At 36.8% G+C, this 13,864-nt stretch overlaps 1 protein-coding gene across 1 annotated transcript in view; it reads right to left on the bottom strand.

Moving 5' to 3' along the window:
- Window positions 1-13,864, bottom strand: part of LOC140160517 (rho GTPase-activating protein 7-like) — a 176,099-nt gene that overhangs the window by 10,005 nt on the left and 152,230 nt on the right. The window contains exons 7-11 of the mRNA XM_072183753.1: window positions 11,783-11,848; window positions 5,457-5,576; window positions 4,366-4,598; window positions 3,654-3,779; window positions 614-744 (exon numbers count right to left, since the gene is read on the bottom strand). Of these exons, the coding sequence (XP_072039854.1) occupies window positions 614-744; window positions 3,654-3,779; window positions 4,366-4,598; window positions 5,457-5,576; window positions 11,783-11,848 (676 nt within the window). The remainder of the gene's footprint in view (window positions 1-613; window positions 745-3,653; window positions 3,780-4,365; window positions 4,599-5,456; window positions 5,577-11,782; window positions 11,849-13,864) is intronic.

The raw sequence follows: 13,864 nt of genomic DNA on the forward strand, positions 1-13,864 counted from the left end.
CGCCTTATGGATAGGAACTATTAATATCTTCATTTGAATGATATAGGCCCCTATTATTAAACTGGCTCAGTACAAAATTCTTCATCATTATTGATGAGTATACTACCAGATTCCTATTGCAGAATTAGAGATACTTTGAGGCTACTCTTGAGTACAAGTACATCACCAGTGTTTGTATTGAATGCATGATTCCGATGTGTGTACTCTAATGTGTGTACTCTAGAGTACCCACACTTCTAAGTACTCAAAAGTATCAATGAAATAGCTGATCCACTGGTGGCAACAATAATATTTTTGTAGTGTATGAAAATTGTTAAGCATTTTTTTCAACACACTAGCCATAGCCTGAATTGATGAAAACAAGAAACTCTGAAGTTTGCAAATTATGAACAAATTAAAGCATTCACTTTGTTAACCCCATGAGAACTGCCCACGGATTGGCCAAAATGAATAATGTGTCCAATTTTGAACCAATCAAGGAGGGTATTAATAAGATCATCTGCAAATGCAAGTTTGATCATAAATAGTTGTAATTGGCAATTGAAGTAAGCATTTCAAGTTCTCAACCAATCAGAAATCCTGTTAGATGACCAGTAGGTTTGAGAATACTGACCTGGTTTTCATCTGAGTGACTAGCAATGTCACTGAGGAAGAGCAGTAAGGATTGCAGCACCTCCCTGTTTTCATCTGGTAGGAGCATGATGGCAGCTTGAACTGCTGGCAGTTTCATATCTTTAGGTAGAGCTACGGAGAAAAAGAAGAGGTGTTTTGATTCATTAGGAAAGATGCTGTTCAATTAAGGTTAAATAACAATTAGAGGAATTCTGTTTAAAGTGTGTTTGTCGTTAGGTAGAATTATAGAGATATAGAAAATGAAGTGGCTTGATTCATGGCAAATATTTTTCAAAAATTATTTGTATCATAAATTCTTGGGGACATAATCTTTATGTACAAATTTGACAATATGTTACAGTTTGGTACATAACTGTGTTTATTGAGCTACATATTCAAACTCTTTTCTTGAAATTAGTGAAGAACACATGCTTGCATGCACTGGCTGAATATGGGATTCCATAAAAGCAGTTACTATATACTAGAGAAACATGTCTAAATAGCAGATAAATAAAATATTTATTGGAATCTGCAATTAATCATCCAAACAATTCTCACTGCACTCCTCTGGAGCCCAAATTACACATTGAGGAGAGTGACATATGGAATAAAAATATGGGACAAGGTCTGACTTTTAATTAGACACTTAACTGGAAATAAAACTATCAGGGGTTTTTAACATCAGCCAAATTCGACATTGGCTTTTTCACGTAGCAACAGGCCAACAGACTTTGCAGACAAATTTGGCCAGCTTTACTTTGACATCCAAAATCTGACATGGATTATTACACAGCCCTTAGTTTTGAGTCGCCAGAAATTCCATATCAGAACTGATTTCCTGGTCAGTAACTTGTGGATCCACGTAAAGACTTGATTCCACTGGTTGTGTTTGGTACAACTTTGATGGAAATAAACTTTTTAATGGAAGTAGATGACATATACTGTTATTGGCCAAGTTAAGTTTTTGGCAACAATACAAGTATAAAGGTACTGATCAACTTGAGTTATTATTTTGTAGAAACAATTTTGGAAAATAGCCCAAAAATGCTAAAGAGTTCAGCATATCTTTGATTGCCTCAGGCTCAGCTTATGTGCCACAAAAATCATTTAGAATTTCACATACTAAAAAAAACCCAAATACTACATAATTTGGTACCCGATCATGAACAAATACTTCCTAATTTAAAATGTCACAGTTCCCTATTGGGCCTACTGTTGGTGAATGACAGGCTTTTGATAAGGATGATGTTAGGGATTAACAAACTTTCATGGAATGTCCATAGCAACCTGACAAAGATAGGGATCCAGGAAACAGCCTAGGCTTTGATTAGAGTGAGGCCATCTTGGGAGGCTAGGCAAATTATAAATATACATGTATATATATATTCATTTTTATTACTTTATATTCATTTTTATTACTTTGTAACTTTTCTCCTTCTGAGAGAAGATTTTGACACAAATTTGAAATATGTGGAAAACTGATCACCTACAGAACAGATATTAAATGATGAATCCTTTTAACACATGCATTAACCTAATAGTTGAAGTAAATAGGTTAATTCCAGATCACCTTGGCCAAATTCTTAGACATTAGAACCAGGGTTGCTATCTCTATTCTGACAAGGCAAAATCCTGATAAATGATATCTCTCTTAATCGTCTTTGCTTTGTGTGGCCATTTTATCATGATTTGTGAAGCATTAGAACAGATTAGTTTTCAACTATATAGACATCACAATACATGTCAAGTTTCTGGAACCTTGATTTTCAAGTATTACTAATAATGACAAGCATTTAAATTGGAATCTAAACATAAAAAAGCCAACAAAAAGCATATCAATTAGCTGTCCTCCTGTAACTATTCAAGGATTCCTAATAGTCCCGAGTATAAATTATGAGTATTTGCACTTGAATCTAACTAAAACTAAAACTAAAACAAGAAAGCATAACTATTAGCTGTCCTTCTGTAACTATAATCCCACGGAATTAATTTGAAAACAGAAGTCATAATTAAGTACACACAACTGTCTTTTCTGTTTGTTTTACAATTGCAAATCGTACTTATTTATCATCAAATGTTGCGAAATAAGCAAAAACATGTTGTTATCAGTTTGGCGATACCCGTAATATGATAGTATAAGTTTCATAAATCAATAGGCCAGGATTAGTTGTCACAAATAAGGAAGGAGATCCATGATAATGGTATCTATTTGTTTATTCTTCTTATTTAATGGATAAGCAAATTAATTAACTAGGTAAAAGGTATCGGAGACAAAAAATAAGCGTTATTGCCACATGGTTGCAATTTAATGTCCAAACTTAATAATTGAATGTATTTTAGTGAGCCTCAAATAAACTCCCACATTTTGATTACATCCTCCCACAATTTTTTCCCACATGCTCAGCAAACTGCTTGTTGTCATTGTGGGTTTAATGCAATTTTGCTGATGCAAATGAAGTGATATAGGCCTATACATTCAAACCTTTGTTACCCCAAGCTTTCTATAGTCTGTCCACATAGAAGTACAAAGTACATAGACCTCGGAAACTGGAGGTATGAGAATAATTATTTCAGTGCAATGCTTCTTTGGTGCGTGCATCAACTGCTGCGCAATTTGTGCGCCACACTCTTTACGCGTTGTGTCACACTCGAGTGTGACGCAAAGCATCGACCCCCGATTTGGTGTGGACAGACTGTAAGGCACCATATTCAGTTCGGTCCTATCCTGCTATCGGTGCCCCAATAGGATCCAATGGCTCTTTCTGTCATACCCTATGTAAATGTTCATTATTGTGCTCAATACAATTTATTACATTTCCAAGGTACGATAAAAGGAGCCATTGATAAGGTATCCAGGCACTGATAAAGCTATAGGACCAATCTAAACATGGTGTCTTAAGGTACCAGTTGGGGTTATTCCATTCTGGAGCTGTATGTACTCCATTCTGGTCCTCATGTGTGACAATTCAATATGGTAGTTTACACATAGGGCTATGGAGAGTCAACATGCTCCTTTTTATTATTCTATGATGCAAACTTACTTGTGAAGATGGTGATGAAGGTTTCTGACATCTTGGTTGTCAGCAGCGGCTCAGGTAGTTCTCTGAAATACTGTTTGAGCATATCAGCGACATCGTAAGCCATCATGCCTTCATAGCTGATGTTATCTAAAAAAGAAAACACAGAAATAAGACTGATTGCTGCGAGAGTGTTATGACAGTGATCATGTTTCGTCATTGCCAAAAGAAAAATGTAGGAGCAGTAAGTACAGGCTAAGGAAGCATTGTTAACCAGTGATGATAAATTGTTCAGTTGAATGATGAAGCATAGACACATATGCAATTGTTGATATTTAAAACCTGATAACTGCGCAATGATAAAACAGAAAATGTATGGAGGGATAAATTGTTATGCAAGACCTGCTGTTCTTGAAATGAAATACAATGAAGATTTGTGGGTAAAAAAATTATGCAGATAAGTAGGCCTCTTGTGCATGTTGACTTTGAAATAAGCAAAGCTTCAGTAAATAAATCAGCATTACAAAAGATATTATTTTACATGAGCATGAGACAAAACTCAATTTGTTACTTTTGTATAATGTTGCCAAAATTTATAGGCCGTTTCAGAAATCAAAAAACAAACCCATAATAAATAACTATAAATTCAAGAAATGAGAACCAACTGACCAATTTTACAGTAAAATTTTAAATTTTGATTTTAAATGTCAATTTGTAAAATTTTAAGCATATTTACCTGGATTGGCCTCATTCATCTTCTTCAGCTGTTGAATTCTTGACCTCACACCTGGTTTACGGAAGATGCCCACCGCATCATGAGCCGTCCTTCGCAAGTACCTCATAGCGTACATGATGGTCTGTGGTAGAGGGTGTCCTGTTCGCTGAAGGTTCTGCAGGAGAGGAACGCCAAACACTGTGCGATCTTTGAAATCTGGCGTCTTGTTGCGCTTCATGAATCTTGGCATCATCCTGCAAATTTGTACAAATTAAAAAGATTATTTTTTTGTCTATCCTTGAAATAAATATTGATTGTAGTTGATATTCCAAACAGAATTTCATTTCAATTATTTACAGGAATATCACAACTTATTCTCCTAAATAACTGATTGTTGCATCCTGTTTTTAAGGGTGTCAAAGCTGTCCTATACCTTTTGTACAGGGAAGGAGAGGAAAACAATTCTGAAACGGGGGTGGGGGAATCCTGAAATCAGGAAGAATCCTGAGAAATCACACACTACATCCTTATGCCCTCTTTCTTTTTTAAATGGCTTAAGGTAATACACAATTTTAAAGTGTTGCGATTTGGTAGTTCACAACATCTTGCGAATGGTAATGAGCTTTGGCAAATATTGCATTGCTCATTTCCTTATGAAAGCGTGTAGAAGAATTCAAATATCACAGAAATAATTTTTAGGTCCTGTGGTTCTTGAGTTATGTTGTAAAGAGGGCTGAAACAACAACACTTTTGTAAAATGTACATAACTCATTAACAATAATAAATTAAGCAAGTTTTCAAAATATATAATTTGTAGGATGAACTTTTGCAAAACATCAAGGTGTTATTTGTCAATAATTTATTGATCTAGAGAATGAAAATCGATTTTTTTGGTTGCTTCGACCAACAACACCTCGTCTACCCTTAAATTGTTCATTCAATAGTACAATAATTCATGGATGTACTAGTCTTTATTTTAGGGACAGAAAGGGCAAAATTGACTGAAAATAGACTGATTTAGCAGATTTGTTTTTTAGGGGAGGGGGGCAAGCGCCTCCACATGCTTGCCACTGATATCAACACCAATAAACAACAAATAAAACATTGCATACCAACTCCATCCGCTGCGATGTGATGCCGAGTGCCTCTCCATCATTGCTGTTAGTTTGAGTAGTGAAAGTTTGCGTAGTATCATCAACTGGCTAACAGATAGACTGTTGATCTGAAACGGCCTGAAATGTAAATAATTACAAGAGCAATTCATAAGCTATAGTTGTTACTACAATCTCAAACATAGCATATGTTACACAGTCGATCCCAACATACAACGATTCACTACTGGATCGGACTGTAGAAATGTGGATTATATCCTGAAAAACAACTCTATCAGAAATACATTTGAACAGACAGTCTGTGATTATAAGTATCCCAATCTACCCAATACCCAGTTCAATAATATATACAGCTATCTGACCTCATGGGCTATTGGGTACACTGACTCATACCTTTGTACATAGTACAATGTCTAGTATGCATGTACTTTTTAAAACTTTGCTCTTGAAGTGAGGCTAAACGTGGGTAGCCATTGAGTGGGTGGGAGACACAAGAGAGTGTGAAATCATCACAGAGCAGTATTTTCTCCTAGGTATTGCAATGTCTTTCTTCAATCACAGTAAGAAGCTGATACTCCGCCTACATTAAAGTCGCCCATTTTCTCTTGTAAGTCTCGATGTCACGATTCCCCTCGTTATTTATTCAATTGTTGCGTGGGATAATAGAAGAAGACATATAAACCTTCATTTTTTATTCACAAGGTGACTTATCCTTGTTTGAATTCATCAGAATTTTATTGTCCGAACATCTCCAGACTTGATTAACTTAGGTGCATTAAGTTGATATATGGGTGGACAGCACATTTAAGCTTCTTTCATCTTAACTCATCCTATGAAATGAGATAGTTACAACTTGCTGTGGGATGTTGTAAAGCATGACCAACACCTACTTAACCTCATGAGAACTACCTGCCGATTGGCCAAAAAGAAGTTTTCATTATCAATTGGCCCAATCAGCAACATTGTAGGAATAATTTCACCACTCAAAATAATTGGGATGAATTATTTGCAAAGCTCCATTCTGATTGGTGATTATTAAGTGAAGATATCATGAAATTGACCAATCAGAGGCAATGTTAGATTGGCAGGTAGTGCTCAGGGGTTAAAGGCAGATGACATGCCCTATTTTTTCAAACTCACACCATTTCACTCTTAAATATCAAATACTTTTCATTTTCAGTCGATAACATTATGGTGCAAATGGTTATGTCCTGTTGAACTTTTCATTTTTAGAATAGAGCTAAATATCATTGACACATTCTGCTAAAACCAGATGGAACTGCCATAGGCACCTACGCAAAAGGGTAGGCTACCTGCTTTTAACTTATCAATTGGATAGTTATCATATATCAAAGCAGTCCTTGCAATTCAAAATTAGGTGTAATCTGAATTCCTTTTTTCTGTGCTATTATATTAGCCCGGGGTCTTTCCCTGTTTAAAGGTATACGAGGATGTGCCACGATTTTGGGGTAGGCCTACCTTTTCAACGATTTTGGTATATCGATGGGTGGGTTTTCAGTGAAGACCAATGCACCCAACTGGGACAATTTGGCAAAAGTGCCCTTAAAAGCACCCAATTAGGGCAAATTTGGGTGATTTTTCTATGTTTTTTGTTGAAAATTGGTATACAGTCTGATGGGTAGCAAAAACAGGAAAAAGTAGGTATAGAGAAAGTCAGCATCTGAAAATCTGTGTGGCACATCCCAGTACTAATTATTTTGAAGAACCCCCCTGGCTATTAGCTGCACTTTGGTACAAACCACCTGTTTCAATCTTTGTCACAAAGCAGGTAGAATACCTGAAACCACTAGAATGTAAATAATCATCAGTCACATGAAATTTTGAAGTTTCAAACTGGGTTATCACAGCTGCTAGACTCCCTTACTTTTTTAGGCAAAATTTCTATTTAATTCCAGAAAATGTGTCAACTAAATGATTTTTTGTACAAACAATGATCAAAAGTATTGCACTTTTCCCATTCCCGATCATTAACCATGCACAAAATCCCATTAGCTTGTTGAATGCGTGTTTAATAGACCTGAAATCTGCACGCAATAATAATCCTTTTTGAAATCAGGTAACAGACGAATTTATCGCTGAATTCCACATCCATCATACATGATCATTGAAAATTGGTTTTACCATTTGGGAGCAGGTTTATTTACATGATCAATTACATTTAAAGATTCTCATAGGACTAGTACTTGCCCAAAACTGTTATTTTTGTTCTTGAGCACTAAAAAAATGACATATTAAAAAAATATTATACAAAAATGTTAACAAAATTGAATATTTTTCATGCTGTAATTGGCTATGGCCTACTTAAACAGCAAGCTGCTGCATCTTTCTCATTTTGTTTGAATGTGAATTGGAGCAAAACCCAGAGGCGATAACTTTGTAATTACAGATATATACATAACTCTCTGTGGCAGGGGATTTATTGGCAGCAATTGCTTGTGTCGATGTGAAGATTTGACAACATGTATTCACACGCACTTGAGATTTTTAATTGACGCACTGCAATGTAACAAATTGGTTATCCAATTTGTCAACTTTCAAGAGAGAAGGGAGACAGACAGACAGGGGGGAGAGAGAGAAAGAGATTGAGAAAGGAACCTGCTGAGTACAAGTGCGAGAGTGTGGGGGTGTGTGTGCAAAAGACAGGGAGAGAGAGAGAATTTCAAAATGCCAAGGTAGCCATATCTAAAATATATGTTTGTAGCTAAGAGCTAACACAGTTAGATACTGATCCAGTATTATACACATGCTGATGACTGATATGATCAGTCTAACATTGCAAAAATATTGTTCACTGCATATACTGTAGATTAGTAAATCCCCACGCTACATAATGCGGTTTTATGTTTGAAAATCAAATAGTATGCATATTCTGGGGGAGTTTCCATTTCCTATACAGTAGCCCACATGTGGGAATTTCCCTTCCCTGTAACATCCAAGATGCCGCCATGGCATGAGGATGCTATTGAATTATTGGATGAATATTAAAACTGTTTTAGAGGAATAACCAACCGAAATATTTATGAAGTAATTGCATATCTGAGCTGACAACTTGCAATACTGGGAGTGTAATGTCACTAAACTAGCGATATTGTGAGTTGCATGTAGAATGTGTTTTACCTGAATTTTCCAACTTTTGTGATGCGATCAAGCAAAATGAGTCGGATGTCAGGAATATTGATTTTGAGATATAGCCAATACTAGTATTCAACTACCTGTATTTTATTGTTCTGAGCAACACTAAAATGACCATATCTCTAGAACCGTAAGTCTTTCAGTCAAATTTAGCTCGGCAAATGGCTCATGCCAAATTCTGATTTTAATCGACATCGACATTAGCTTGATTGCATCATATTTGTGAGGATGGTTTGAATAGAACTGTATGATCACACATATATGAGATGAGTAAATGTTGCTAATATTAATTTTGAGTAATTGATAAAAATATGAGATCCATTCTTATGTTCCACATTGTTTAATCACTCATAACTTTGTAATCAAAAGTCCAATTTTAATGGGGTTTGGAGACAATAAGTATTACTTTATATGAATGACTGAATAACGTTCAAAAATCAAAACAGTGCTAACATTAGACTCGGTCGTCATGATAGTGGCGCATATGCCAAAGTTGATATGGACATATTGGTCTGACATTAAGTGTAGCCTCGACGTATATTCCCACACGTAGTTCCAAAGAGAGTAAGAATTGGGCATCTATCTTATCCTTTCATCTCCAATCTAGGTCACATTGAATAACACGGCAAATCCTACGCGTTTAAAAAAAAATGATGCCACTTTCTGATGATGTATCAAAGATTGAACAAAATGTTATGCCAAATAACAGGTGCAATACACATTACAAGTAAATCTTAACCCTAGCAAGTTATGGGAAGGAAAGCCCAGATGAAATGCTTAATGCCTATTTTCCGTTAATAATCGCATGAACCATGCTACTGAGGGATGTGATATATTTCCTTCAACAACAAAACGGGGTAAATCATTTCCAAATGGGGCGTAGTTACAGCAGGTACATGTTGATTTGGGAAACTTTTACTTCCAAATTTGACTTAATCGACACACCTTTTCCTGTATGCACTCACACTAGATATGAAGGGAACCAGTACGCTGACGACAGACACAGGATGGTATGGTACAGGTCATATGGCGAACAAAATGCTGATTCTACAGACAATATTACCATCCTTACCAGCCTAAAACTGAATTTATACTACATCGCTCAGCAATAGCAATTGGTTTTTTAGCCAATGAGGTAGAGCACCTTTTGTTGCGTTGGGCAAATCGTGTTAAACCAATCGTTTGTCGCTCAGCGATGGAGTATAACTTCAGCCTAACTGAGACACGGGTCTAGTCCAGGTCTTATGAAATGTTCTGATGTGAAGCTCATATTGCCTGAACGACTGTGGATCTCTTGTTGCATTTTAAATACTCAATGAGATCAGACTGCCCCACAAGCTGCTGTATCGGCAAGTAAATGCACAAAGAAGCTGCTTTATCAGACATTTTAAAGAAAATATTAATAAAAATTCTGATTTTGTTTGTGTGTGTTTGCTTCGAAGCATTTGTAGATGTGGTACTTAAGGACTTGTGCTGCCCCAATAAATTTTGAATATTCCTCGCCAATATTTTGTTAACAATACACTTGAGACATTAACCACACTTCAAGATGTGACTTTGCTCTCTTGTCTGTAATGGTCATCAACCCTGGAGCCAATGAGGCTTATGTAAGGGAAACTGACCCATGTTTTCATTCTGATTGCAGCATTCTGATTGCACTCAGGATTACATACAGGTGCTGCAGGTGCAGTGGACAATAATGATAATTATTGTAAAATATGAGTCGATTTCACTTAAAGAGCTGTAAATCGGTGTAATTTGTGTTAGAAATGTTAGGCGCCCCTCATTTCAATGATAGTATTTTGTGGACCCAGTCAGTAAGTATAATTTTAGCGGTATATATAATCAATTGCCCTCATCAGTTGTCACCCCAGGTGTTAAATACGCCTCCGCATTCATTGCAGGTGTATCAAAGTGTTGGAGTCACTGCGTGGACCAAGCCAACAGTGTTTTCTCTGTTGTTTCGTAAGGACTAACCTTGTGTCAGGCCCTGGAAAGATTCACCAAATGAATCACAAGGAGCATTACGAGAGATTACATATCAAATCTTCTAAATATATAGATGATAAGAATCGATGAGGGACAGTACTATAAATGATCTCTTTCTTATGAACAGGTGTTCCATATCAAATCTTCTAAATATGTAGATGGTAAGAGTCAATGAGGGATATTGCTAATGATCTCTTTCTTAAGAACAGGTGCTGGTTCTGAGTCAGGGCATATACCATGGTCAGGATAACATGGTTAATTAATAACCTATCACTTGACTTAGGCCTAATGCCTGCACTCAACTGTTCAAATTGTCCTAATACTGACAATTTAGTGAGTTTTCTGACTTGACTCAAAAAATTGTTAGAAATGATTTTGACTCAACTCTGCTAATCCAGAAGTAGTCCTGGTGCTCCATGATGTGGATCTTTTCTAGAATGAGTATGTTATAATGAAAGACAGAGATAAAAAGACTAGTTTGCATCTGAAATTCTGACAACTAGACAGAAAATACCGTACTGCGCAAGTCGGCAACCAATCACAGTGCACCTTTGCCCTGACGTCAGACGTGATTTAGTCTTTTTATCTCTGTATTTCATTATAATGCTCCTATTTGGCCACTAGATGGAAACTAAATTGGAACACAGCACATCAGGACTCATCTCCACTCCCTTGGGTAATGCTGTGTATAAATGCAACTGTGTTTATGAATAACATAAAGTGACCCAAAAGAGATAATGGAGGTAAGTCTTTGTTGCACTGAGCCCTTGATATGTGTAACAATGTGTCACTCACTTGAAAGCATTGGCCTATACTACTTACCATTTCCAATCCACACACTAGCCATATTTCACCCTGGCTTGGCAGTGACAATGTGACATCAGTGCGCATATCATTGGGCGCATGTTCAAATCGCAAGGTATTGTGAATGAGGCAACTATTTGGTTTGCACATCTATGCCATATCTTTAAATGTTTGCATGTGTACCAAATAGTTGCCTCAACACCATAACGTCATTGCCAAGCCAGACTGAAGCTTGCAGGCACATAGCAAAGGGGGTGAGCAATTATTACAGGAGCACATTTTAAAAATTGTGCACCCAACCATCTTGGCTATGCACTTGCAAAAATTCAAAATCTTTGGACTTAATTAGTTTGATATCCAAAGCAATACCATGTATTTACCTTGAGTTGAGACTTGGTCTGTGTGATTTCTGGAAACTATGCCATCGTATTCTTGGTCTCCTACCACTGTAAAGAGATACAAAAAACACAAGAAATACCTGATTAACAAGACGTTTACAATAGATTTGAACTTAGTAATTGAACAATGGGTTTGAGCAAATCTGGGCTTGTTTTTACAAGGGCAAGTGGGAAATTTAAGAACAGGAGTTAGGAAAGACCAAATATTGGTGTTGAAATAAAAGAAAAAGATTGGTGTTGACTTGCTCTAGCCTGCTTATGTAGGCTCTTTCGCATGCTTCTTACGTAGGAGTCAACATATTATGTCAGAGTTGCATGGGGTTAAGCCTACTCAAATCCAGATTTCTAGGCCAGGTGAATTGAGGTCTTCAGAAACAACTTTGTTTTTGTGTGTTCTTACTCACAAGATGGCAATTTCAATGTTGTTACAAAATGTGTCAATTTATTGGCCTATTTCACTAGGGCTTAGATTTGCTTGTTTGGCGCAGCCTATCTCAAATTGGATTTCATGTAATATGAGAGAATAGGTGGGATATGGGACGAAGCTGTAAACATTTGGGTGTCGAGCAGCTGGCGTTATATTATGCTGTCTGCATCGTTGCATTTGGATGATCATTGTAAACGGAGCGCAGCAATATTCATCTAATAATAGTAGTGGAAAATGATACGACATTTGGGCAATATCTCATTTTCTTTATGACACAATTTATTATCAACAGTTTCAGATAAGTTCCAACTTATAATTTTCCTTCTTTGTTTTAATCTAGTAGTATGATTTTGAATATCATAATATTTCAGTTCATATTGCAAATTTGAGAGGGATCTAAGCTGCAACTGTTGTATTGAAGATGGACTTTCCCCAGGTCCACAAAATGAGTCACCATACATGATATGGGGGTGGGGTACAGGTGACCGTAGCAGGTGACCCTACTATATCCATGTCTATAGTCCCTAGAAGTACTAGCAGCAAAGGTCTGTACTTTAGCTGACATTTAATTTTCAGTCTGGGTAGCTCCTGGCTGTGGCATCATATTAGTTTCATTCGCACATGTTCAAAGCTTGTTCAAATTCAGCTCGGCTTCTGAGCGGAGTTCTCAATAAAGGTGTTATCTCTTATGCATGACCCACCCTCAACCATAGATCATAAAACAGGCCAGAGAATGGGGCATGGGGTTAATCCCCTTTGTAGGATGAAGCATCAAATCATCACAAAATGTTAGGCACCAGAAACAAATTGGTTCGATCTTTGGATCGACCGTCGATGCTGCTTACGATGCTTGTTATTAATGAACTAACCACTAATTAATCAAAATTAATGCTAAATTTATAGTGGTCAATATCAATACAGGCAAATATTCATAAGCTATAGCAATTAGCAATAGTTAATTAACTGTTGTCATAAATAAAAGGACCGAATACATCGATGTTCGATCGCCAAGATCGAACTATTTTTATTCCAATGCCTTAATAACGACTATTCGAAGAAAATTCAATCCAAAAAGGTTGCAAGTGCTTATCATCATGTATGCACTTACGGCCTCCTTGCATTCAACAGATGCACTGAATATTTATCATTTAATCCATGCATTCTCAGCACAATCCTTAAACCAATTCCCAGATAAACTGAACTAAATACATAATAGATCCTGACCAATTACTTTCAGGAAAAACTAGGTTGGAACCTTCACCCATGTCATAATGGTTCACTTTTAAAGTCAAAATCTTTCTTAATTGGGTCTTTGTCCTTGTACACTGGCCTAATTTGGCCTAAAATAAAACAAATGACCGCCCATCCATTAGTCGTGTTCACATTGTCGGACGTACGCCCAGCGGAACTTGGTCGGCGCAAGTTGCTAGGAGTAGCGGTAGGTGCTGCCAGGAGTAGGTGCAGTGTGAGCGATGGTCAGCATAAGTTCGCCAGGCGACGTCCGACGATTTACCTCTGACAAAAGTCAGGAGTAGCTTAGCTGGTAACTTCCGCCAGGCGTAAAGTTGCAATGTAAATGCAGATTACGCCTGGCATCCTGAGTAAGATTTGACCTTTTGTTGGTCGGAATTTAAGAA

The sequence above is a fragment of the Amphiura filiformis genome, chromosome 9 (genome assembly GCF_039555335.1).
Source record: "Amphiura filiformis chromosome 9, Afil_fr2py, whole genome shotgun sequence".
Taxonomy (NCBI): domain Eukaryota; kingdom Metazoa; phylum Echinodermata; class Ophiuroidea; order Amphilepidida; family Amphiuridae; genus Amphiura; species Amphiura filiformis.